Raw genomic sequence first — 11433 nt, forward strand, 5'->3', positions numbered from 1 at the left:
ACTTGATGTGGATATCTTTTTTCAGTAATCCCTTGCATCCAGAATGCAAGAGCTTGTAGATATTGTTTCTTATGTTGCTTTAAGCTTTCATATTGCTCACTTTAGGTAATCTTTCCTGTTAATGATCCACCAGATTTCCTGATCCCTGGCATTATACTTAGTGCATTAGGCATTGTTTTGACCTGTAAAGATGCCTGGCTGTTACATACTTTGCAGCCTAGGAAGGTAGTATGAAAATTTTCTAAGGTACAGTAATGTTCCATATGTTGCTGTCATCTGACGGTTAACATTTGTTGAACGAGCATTATCTAACTGTGGATAGTCGGCGGTGCTCGTAATAAATGTCGGGCCAAATACGATATGAGCGCCCAATCCGACATTATCCTAAACTTTGAAACAGTCTTGTTTCATTGACGTTGATATAGCTTCAGTCATGCAGACTGCTTTTGACACGATTTTTTTTCGATTACTTGTCTCCAAGTCCAACGGATCATGCTTCTAATCTTAAGCAAGTGCAAAACATCCTAATATGTGTTTGCTTTTTCCAGGTTTCGTCGCAAGAAAAAGCAACTTTTGTACTAGTTATGCTATGAAAACACCATAAAAAGGCCCTCTAAAAATAGGGTGACATGACTTGTTCTCTTTGAAATCGAGACGAATTCATTCCAACATGATGTTGCTCCAAATGTATGCGCTTTCAAAGATCCCTAGGCCACCAAAGAAGTGTAAAATGGCTTTAACAGTAAATAATCTAAGTTTGTCGTGATAAATAAGGAAATGAGCATTGTGCTGAGTTTGGATTGCTTCTTGACGAGCAGCGCAATCGATCAGATCAACGGTTATTGTTCGTACCTCACACTGAAATCCTAAAAAATTGCTTGCGCCCCTGACCCTGTTGGGGCAACGTTCGAGTAACTTTGCTTTCACATAACTGGTACACTCGACGCAGTCGGGAGCGGTAATTGCTGGATTGCAAGTGGCATGGCCGTAGGCTACTACTGCTTCCGGAGGAGACTCGGTGTAATAATTGAAGCCCAAGTGGTTGGGTGTCACGGTCTCTAAAGTTCAACAACACATGCTACACTATAAGCGAAAGGGTCATCGGCTTGGAACGTCGCGAAATTACAGGCCCAGAACTTTTCGGTCATGTCCGGACCGATGCTCCTCACGACGTTGCGAATGCAAAGGAGCGCAAGTAGGAAACCGGAATGTGCTGCGAAGTTACCATAGCTCTCTCTAGTTATTCTTCCCTTACCTCTATTCAACTGTTTCCATGGAATTCAAGTTTGGTGGGTATTTTAAAGGGATTGGTTTTCTATATTTCTTCGCTGTTTGAACGGTGACCGGTTGTCTGATTCTAGTGTTTGTCTTATTGGATGGATCTTCCTTTTGGGTTTTAATATTTTGTTCTCTGCTTGTTGGACATTGTTTTTTTGTTTTTTGGGGTAATATGTTGGACATTGTTTACCAGCACTCCCATGCGGTGAGTTGTAATTTTTGCAGGTGCAATCAGATTGATCCGTATATAATGTGAACTGCCTTGTCATATTTGGAAGGTTCACTATGAAAACAACAAAAGTTTAGTCGGATCCTAGTATACAGGCCACAAACACCACATCGGCAGCGCAATTGATGCATAAAATACTGCTTCTGAAGCATGAATCACATGCGCCTATCTCCTTTACAAAGTTCTAGAATGTGAAACAAATATTTCCTTAAGTTTTGTGTGAAGAGTTGGTGACTGGTTACTACAGTGAAAACAGAAGAACAAGAGTTCAGGTTGAGATTGGTCTGTGTTAAACTGTGATCCATTTTTGTGAAATCCTAGAATAAGCTAAGGAAATCTGGGAAACACGTTTTCTTCGTTTGCAAGCATTTTTCTCCTATACTAAAGATAAAATCTTTAAGGAAAGCCTATGAAGCATACAACTTTATGTCCTTAAAATAAGAAAGCTAAATAGCAGCTTCCAAAGAAAAAGTTTGGATTAAAGCCATGGATGAGGAAATCAAGATGATTGAGAAAATTGAAACTCGGGAGGGTTGATTGCCCTAAAGACAAAGATATTATTGGCATAAAGTAGGTCTACAAGACAAAGCTCAATGCATATAGATCAATCCAGAAGCATAAAGCAATGCTAGTGGCGGAAGGACTTGCAATAGCCAGTTATCGATTACACAAACTTTCTCCAGTCGATACTATTCGGGCACTCATAGCCTTAGCAGCACAAGAATAATGAAGTTGCATCAACTAGGTGTGAAGTCAACATTCCTAAATGGGTTTTTTCAAGAAGAAATACATGTGGAACACCGACAAGGCTTTATCTTCAAGAAAAAGTTTTAAAGCTCAAGAAGGCCCTATATGGGTTAAAACAAGCACCACGAGTGTGGCATAGCAAAATTGATGAATATTTTACCAAGCAATGATTTGGAAGGAGCATGAGCGAGCCAACGCTTTATATCAAGACCCAAGTTAATGCCGACACTCTTTTTGTGTGTGTTTATCTGTGTATCAAGATCCAAGTTAATGCTAACACTCTTGTTATCTCTCTGTATGTAGATGATCTCATATATCTACATATGAAAGAAGAAATGATGAATACATTCGAGATGACGGACTTATGCTTGATGCACTATTTTCTCAGTATCAAGATTGAGAAAAATGAAGGAATCTTTATCTCACGGAAAAAAAATGCTGAGAACCTCCTGAAGAAACTCAAGATGAATAATCGTAAGACATTGTAATATCGCTTGTAATAAATGAGAAACTATTGAAAAAAAAATGGAGCGGAGAAAGCGAACGCTTTTCTCTATAGAAGTCTAATTGGTAGTTTACTATTTCTCATTGCTACACAGCCAGCCATCATGTATCGACAAGTCTACTATTATGTTTCATGCACAGTTCAAGCCAAATTCATTTTGGAGCAGCCAAAAGAATTCTCGGATATTTACAAGGAACTACAAATTATAGTATAGGATAATGACTCAAGTAGTTCCTGAAGTTTGACTCAATGTACAATGTAGTTTTTGAATTTTTAATTTGATTAATATGGTTCCCGAACTTTGACACAATATTCAACGTGGTCCCCGAACTTTTGAAATATGTTCAACTTAGTCCCTAAACTATAGGAAGATGTTCAATGTCGTCCTTTCATTGATTCAAGTTCATGGACTAAGTTAAATATGTTCCAAAAGTTCAGAGGTCATATTGATTAAATTAAAAGTTCATGAACCGTATAGAACATTGTGTTAAAGATTATGGATCATATTGGACAAATTAGAAGTTCGGGGATTACATTGCACGTTGGGTCAAAATTCAAGGACCATTTGTATCATTTTACCTTATAGTATGTAGTATCGACCTAGTTTAGTGGCCAAGCTAATTGGTTACACTAGTAGTGACTAGGCGAGCTCAGCTGATGATATATTACTAGTGTGACCGGATTGATCCATACATACTATGAACTACCTTGGTCGTAGAGGTGTCAAATGCGGGTGGGTCGAGTCGGGTATGGTCCAACCCATACCCGACCTAACCCGTATTAGTTAAACACTTTTATATATAACCAAATTATAGAATATTTGTTTATTAAAGCTTATTAAAAAAATGATATTACTAAAACACTTTCATACAACACAAATCTAGTAAATGTTTTTAATTTTTTAAAAAATATTATTTTATTTTATTTTTATTTTCTATGTTCTTTTCCTTTTTCTCCGGCGGCCGGAGAAGGCAGCGGTGGTCAGCCATGACATTCTACTCCTTTGAACAATTATAATGTTTTTAATTTTATTATTAATTTTTCTTTCTTTCTTTTACTTATAGAAAAACAAAATTCGAAATTTGAAAAATATAAAATGATAAATTTTACAAACCGAGTGAATTGTAAATGAGTTGGATTTGTCTAGCTAAATGAGTTGTAAACGGGTTTAACGACAAATCCATTTACAATCCCCATATTATTAAACTTAAAATTCATACCAATTAACAACCTGTTTATTAGAGTTTGGCTAACCCATATTAACACCTCTACTTGGCGGGTTGGAACTTCGAACCTAAAACGACAAAAAGTTTACTGGGATACATATTACGCAAGCTTTATCAATAGTCGACGTGCCGCTTTATGAATCGCCGATGCACCACATCAACAGCGCAACCCATTGCATAATATACTTATCGGCTTCTAAAGCATTATTCATGCACGTATCTCCTAAAAAATTTTGAGGATATGAAGCATACAGTTCCTCAAATTCTGTGGGAAGAGTTTGTGATTGGTTACAACGGTAAAAACAGAAGAACATGAGCAGTTCAATTGATTGAGATTAGTCTGATAATCCACGCTGAATTTGTCTTCCTCCATCTAACTCGATTCTTGAAATTTTGTGGTACTGAGAACTGTAATTTATCCGTGAATACACAAAAGAAGGAATAGGAAAGGTAATTTTTGCAAAGCACTGTTTGAGCTGGCCACTATTCTTTTTTGGTTCAGAACTTGGCACAATTCACTAATGGTTGTATCATATGGTTTCTCAAAAGTAAAGAGCTGAGGCCTAAGCAAATGTAGCTGTGGAAATAGCATTTTCCCATCATAATCAGTCACCATTAACAAAGCACACTAAAACTACATAGAACCCATTTCTCGTAAGTCAGAATGTTACTTTTCCCTGTCAAAAAATTGCTAATCGCACAAAGGAGCTACCTGTGACCTATTGAAAATATATATCTCGAGTTTGAGCCCGTAAAGAAAACCCCGATCGAAGATAAATTGTTATTTGCGAAAGTCCGAATGTGTGCAATGGAAATCCAGATATAGCACAAAGAAAATGAAGATTCAATTAGCTTGTCGCGAGCTGCTGGTCGATCAGTCGGTGAACGAGTACCGTTCGTACCTCATTCCTATATCGTGGAGGACTAATTGCGCCCCGACATTGCTAGGACAATCACCAAGCAAATGTGCTTTCACTGAACGGATGCATGTGGCGCAGTCGGGATAGGAAAGCGCTTGATTGCAAGCTGCGTGACCATAGGCAGCTGCCACCGGATAAGGAGATGTTGCGTTATAATTGTAACCTAGGTGATTGGGCGTCACGGTCTCTAAGGCCGAAAGAACGCATGCTAAGCTAATAGGCAAAAGGATCACCGGCTTGGTACGTGGTTACGTTACAGTGTTCGAACGTTTGTTTCGTGTCGGGGTGCCTCTCGCGACGTTGCCAATGCAAAGGAGCACAAACACGAGACCTGCAATTCTCTGTGGAGTGGCCATAACTCTCTCTATCTGTTCTCTTCTCTATTCAACTGCGTCTCAGAAACTCAGAATGTTCGGTTTTTGTATGTTTCTTCGCTGTTTCCACTACGATTACTTTGTGTCTGATTCCGGTAGTTATCCTGTTGGATGGATTGTCCTAATTGGTCCTGTTCCGTTGTATTTAGTTGTGGTCATTGTTTTCCACAAATGAAATGCTGGATACGCATTCTCGATTCATTCGCACCTTCAAAGCAATCATCTTGACTTCTACCTTAACGTCGCCTTCTCTAAATTAATTCTATAATACAAATTGCACCCGCAACTTGGTTAAAATATATTGACGTTGCATGGGAAAGGAAATAGTGGAGTCAGGGGTAAGTGGTGTTTTCGGGAAATGCCGGTCCGATAGAAACTGTTCGAAGCTCTCGGGAGCAAGAAAGCAATGAGGCAGCGGTCAGACGGGTTATGGGATCATGAGGTTGAAAGTAGTCGACAACAGAAGAACGCGAATGAAAAGAAAGTAATTGAACTGGTTTTGTTATTTAGGAAAGAAAATGATAGTTAGACACTAGTTTGGCAGATACAATGTAAGTTTGAGCAATTGATCAACTCTAGACTGTCCCCCAGCAGGGCGAATCACAAATCAGGAGGAAAAGGATTCGAGACTCGACCCTCCTCGTACGCATGAAGTCTCGTAGCATGTAAGGCAATTGAGCCAAAAAGGAAGAAACTAAAAGACTAGGAATTGTAAAATGGAGGTACTACTTTCGATGAAGGAGAAGGCGTGATGCAGAGAATGAAGCTAACCCGACCTCACAAAACAATGGGGACACAATCTGGGAAGAAAAGAATTTTTCGCCTTTATGATCAGAGCGTATATGCTGTAGCAAGGAATGTGAAGAACTGCGAGGACAAAATACCTACAGAAATAAACAGAATCAGTAGAACACGTCCATTGATCTATTCAAGGATAAAAGAAAAGACAGTCGGGAGAAGATAAATATACCATAGAGGAGCCCACGGTGTCGATAGGACAAGAAATGGATAGGGCCACCTGGAGAGGCTCAACTTATGTAAGAAAATCATCATCGAATAGACAGAAGAAAAAAATCTAAGTCTATGGAGAGAAGCAAGGAAGAAGCTGTAGAGAACTAGCTTTACCATGAAAAACCACAGGCATGGATGACCCACTGAAAAATGACATAGATAGAGCTCCAGAGCATGAAGTATACGAACCGGAACCATGGGAATGGCTGGAACGTTAGATGCCAAAAAGGATTAGAAGCTGGTGAAGCAGATCCAGAGTGTATTAAGCTAAGATATTTCATGGATATGCTCCTGGTATGCAATACTTACAAGACTGTTGAGTGCAGTATCAACTAGGAGTAAGAAGGCATTCAGGGTGTGCATGCACCCCATCAACTGCCAAGAAGAGATGGCATATGTTAGAAGAGATATTGTCATCAGGCCATCGACTTCAGTTAAGAGCCAGCCCTCAAAAGAATCATCAACTGATGAGGTGCAAGATGCTCCGAAGATCAGTGCAAAACAAACAATCGTATTGAGCATGCATCCAACTTTCTGTAGAGATGTCTATGTCACCCAATTTGCAACTACAACAAATTGCAGTGTTTTTTGGTCATGGACTAAACTTGCGATGCATAAGTTAAAAGGCAGGAAAACATTTTTTTTTTTTTTAAAACCAGTAGAGCATCCAATACACAATTTGAGCCCCTTGTACTTAAGCACATAAAGGCATTGCCCGTTGGGAGGCTGCAGGAACTGCAGTGCGGAAAACTTGAGAGATGCAAATGAAAACACATAAAGGCATCACCTGTTAGGAGGTTGCAGGAACTGCAGTGCGGAAAACTTGAGAGACGCAAATGAAATAACTGGTCTTCAGGCATAGTGTACATGGAGAAGGCACTCACCACATTCAGGCCAAGACGTGCTGTAGACAAGAACGGGACTATCACGCACCAAAAGACAACATCTGTCATGACTACAGCTCCTGTACAAGTCTGGAGATCAAGGATAATCAATATCAGTTGACAAAGCAACTATAAGGCACGCCAATCAAAATGAAGGGCCTGAACAATCATTTGATATCGCACTAGCTAACATCAGTTTAAGCCAGCAAGAAAAGCAGAACATATGCTATCATCAATTCCAAAAAAAATTTCGTCGTGTAGTAGGAGTCGTGAAATTTGCAAAGATTAAATGGATAAGACACACAGGTCGTGGCAAAGAAGAACAGATTCAGAAAGACAAACAGTTAACCAGTATAACTCAGAACCAAAAAAGATAACCTAAGAAAACTGACCAAAGAAGGTCGTCAATGCAGATTATAAACATCTATAATCTGTTCAATGAAGTTGACTTAGATGGCCCCACCTGATATAAAACTTGCATCAGATATCCCCAAAATCCTGCTCTTTGCAGGATCTCCTCTTCAGTGTAGTGGCGTCTCAACCTGGAGCCCCTGGCTTCTTGTTCTGCATCTGGGTTAGGAGCAGTTGTCCTACTCTCTTCCAAATCCCTCTTGAACTCACTCCCAGATCCATTTGTAGAAGGAGATGGCATGTGATACATCCAGCACCCATATGCAGACACAACAGACCCTACCTATAGCAAACATTTCATTTTCACTTGTGAGATTTAAGATACTCTATAAAGTAGATAAGTACGCACTTTGTAATGGATCATCTTAAAGTTCCAGGATCTGCAGGATTTAACAATTTATTGCGCAAATCACTAATCTGATTTACTAGAAATTAAAACAAAAACGAGGATATTCAGCTTACCCCAAAATAGATCATAACTAGAGTGAAAGTCCACCTGAAAATGTTGAACCAAGAGTCACAGAAAATCAATGAGCAAACATTGTTGACAATGCATTGGTAATGGGAACATTCAGTTAGAAACTTTTAAAAATGAAACGGAAATATATGAATTTGGCCATTATAGCCTGTCTGAGATCCATATTTGTTGATCTTGAAATCTTCCATGACATTTGAGTTTGCAGCTAAATGGTCTTAATTAAATTGAGCAGAACTTCAAGCTCACACAACAACAAAGTCCAAACACAAGCAGAGTAACCCCTTAGCCCATCCAAACAACCGTATTAAATATGAAGTGACTCTCCCATTTTTGGCATATTAGCAAGCTTCCATTTCACCACCAAAGAAGGTACATGACTGAAAGGGGAAATTCCATTTACTGCGTATAAAATACAATGCGTGAGGCCCGTCCTCGGCAAGAATGTCAAGCAGCAATGGAGCAAAGCAAAGTCAACTTCCTGCCACCAAACTTTTCTGTTTATGTTATTGAACTTTCTCGATCAAACTGGTCCGCTAAGAACTCACTAGGTCCAAGAATCACACCTGCCATTTGCAAGCTCGTAAGATCCAGGACATGCTGATGGGCTAAACTAAATACTTGGCCTAGTCAAAAAGAAAATCCACCAACCAGCCGCCATAGTGACCTCTAATCTACTAAACTATGTCATATAGTTTTAATCCCACTGACACTGACAAATACAATCAACTGTGCTCAAGGTTACACGTGGCCTGTGCGCGGCCAAGTGCATTGATCATGACCGTCCACTTGGCAACGAGCGAAACCTAACTAAAAGGGCAAAGAAGTTAATTTGGTGTGGCTACTGCTCTTGACTATTCTCAAGGCGACGTAATCAAGTTAAACTTCACTGAGCTGAAACTGAAAATCTGAATCTGGTTTCGCCGAGCACCGGAAGATTCTTGCTCTGTAGTGATCAAACTCCCCAAAGATAAGATTTTGCTTTCACGTGCCCATACTGAAAGCAACTAAATCAGCTAGATTAACATTACCGACATCATTATGACGCCGGCGTCGTCGTCAAGGAGGAGGACTTACTCGGTGTAATAGATGTACACGCTCACGCCCCAGTCATCGATATCCTTGAACATGAACCCGGCCAATATCAGGAACGAGCAGAGCCGCGTCCCCAAGAGCCAGCCCGGGTGAACCCCACGCCAGCAGCTGGTCCAGAGCTGCGACGAGCCCACGTGGCTCTTCGGGACGGAGCCCTGCATCGACCCATCACTCTCGGGCCGACCCACGAGCAAGCTCTCGTACAAGCTGTTGTCGTCGCACCGGCAAGCGCCCTCTTTCCTCCAGATAAGCCACAGGGACCCGAGAAGCGCGACGCCCACAATGCCGAAGCAGACGAAGTCGTACCAGGCGACGTCCAGCCCCATGCCCAAGAGACGTGTTCGACGGAATGTGCCAGAGAAGAGGGAATTGAATACGGGTGGGGGCTCATTGGTTTCGAGGGGGGGGTTGGGGGTTTTATGGAGCTGATGTGAGAGAGTTGGGGATTTAGCGAGGGGTCCCGATGGAGGGAATGGTAGCTTTTGACCTTCTGGTATGGATCTTGGAGAATCGTTTGGAGTTTTAAATGGTCAAGCAAAGTAGGAGGGGACGGTGGTACGGGTCGGGGATTGACGTTTTTGGGACCTCATCTTCACAGAGAGCGACGACAGAAAGCTCTTGAAAGCGATAAAGGGCAAAGAGACGAAGGTTTGAGTCCAAATCCGAAGTGGGATTAGCCCTCCAAGTTTCGCATCTGGTGCTATTCGTAGACGGAAGGCCAGGAAGAAAAATAAAGGCAAAAGTAGAAATTGAGTTCGACTTGCGAGCTTTCGTTGTACTACTTTTTTAACCATGCGTTTGGTTTAGCTTTTCGTTTTTTAAACTCCTTTGGCCGGATGCTACGTTGGAAAAGCTGAAAGGCCAACAAGGCTGGTCGAAATGCCGAGACGTGAATTAACGAAATCTTTCAATTTCCCATATTGCCCTTATTTACAAATTGCAAACCCGAATTTGCCCCTCTCAAAACATAGCCCTTGAAGCAAAACCCAGTAGACCCATGTTTCTCTCTGTTTCTGCTGCGATTTCCCAGTTGGTGTGGACTGCTAGGCTATGCCCTTTCTTTTACTGCGAGTATCGTCGAGAGACGGCGTGCAATCGGCTCGTGCCGAAAATCGCATTTTGATGATTTGGTTAGAGGATATCTGTATAGTTCGTATCGTCACCCTATCTTTGGAAAAATTACCAAAAAAAAAAAAAAATTCTAAACCTCTTGTACTTTTTACCAATTCAATCTTAAATTTTTTAATTATGTAAATTGAGCTCTAAACTTTTTCATATCTTGTCAATTATGTCCATCCAGTCAATTTTGATCGGAAATCGATGACGTGAACGCCGGCCGTGTGACGTGAACAATTTTTAATATTATTTAAAAAATTTTCGAACTCATGTATTTATTAAATTTTTTTAAATCTCTTTCCTTTCTTTTTTCTTCTTTAATTCTTTTTTTATGGTGGTTGGGCCCTCACCGAAAACTAGGAGAGAATTGCTAGTATGTCATCGAGTGCGGGCGAGGCCAGCCTAGCCCAGATGTGGGCAAGGCAGTCTCACCAGCGATTGCAATGGTCTAGGTGAGGCCAACTAGCTGGCGAGCACATCATGGTGATCGCAGCGGTCTGATAGGGCATCACGGCTCTTGTCTTCCACAATTAAAAAAAAACAAAGAAAATAAAAAATAAATAAGAAAATAATAATAATAAATTTTGAAATAATTGTCTATGTCAATATCGGTTGTGCCACGTAAGATGGCCGACATTTACGTGAAAGCAATTTCCGACTACAATTAGTTGGATGGATTCAATTGATAAAATATGAAAAAGTTTAATTTGCATAATAAAAAATTTTAAGAATGAATTGGCAAAAATAATACGTTTAGATTTATTTTATTTTTTTGATAATTTTTTCTAACAAAGGAATTGTGTGGGTATGTGCATGGTTCTCGGATTAGTTCAATGAAATCGAAATTTTGGTTCTTGAATTAATAATGCTTTCTAGATTCCGTCTCCTTCCTTCCTTTTTTTTATTTTTTATTTTTTTTATTTTCTCAATTAAGACAAATGACTCGAAGCTCGGTTTGCCCAATTGGGTCCTCTCCACTGTCACATCATCAATGAAAACAAGAGCCATGGTGACAATATGACCACGTGAATCATTTCTCATGAGATAGAAATCCGGAAACGGACAGCATTAGTTGAACCACCAAGACACGGTACAAACTCGTTCAAAGTCCCTTACAAAAAAGAATCTCAAATTAATGCAGCATGTCGTGTTCGCTCCAAAT

The 11433-nt window shown here is 40.2% G+C and overlaps 1 protein-coding gene across 1 annotated transcript; it reads right to left on the reverse strand.

Annotated features, from left to right (window-relative positions):
• Positions 1-5760: 5760 nt before the first annotated feature.
• On the reverse strand, positions 5761-9554 carry LOC115754553. Its single transcript, XM_030693606.2, has 8 exons — positions 9138-9554; positions 8048-8081; positions 7638-7868; positions 7175-7264; positions 6600-6665; positions 6405-6496; positions 6250-6297; positions 5761-6163 (listed from the first exon to the last, which is right to left on the reverse strand). The coding sequence occupies exons 1-8, from the start codon at positions 9479-9481 to the stop codon at positions 6046-6048; spliced, it is 1023 nt and encodes a 340-aa protein (XP_030549466.1). The 5' UTR covers positions 9482-9554; the 3' UTR covers positions 5761-6045.
• Between the last annotated feature and the right edge of the window lie 1879 nt (positions 9555-11433).

The sequence above is a fragment of the Rhodamnia argentea genome, chromosome 1 (genome assembly GCF_020921035.1).
Source record: "Rhodamnia argentea isolate NSW1041297 chromosome 1, ASM2092103v1, whole genome shotgun sequence".
In the NCBI taxonomy this organism is placed as follows: Eukaryota; Viridiplantae; Streptophyta; class Magnoliopsida; order Myrtales; family Myrtaceae; genus Rhodamnia; species Rhodamnia argentea.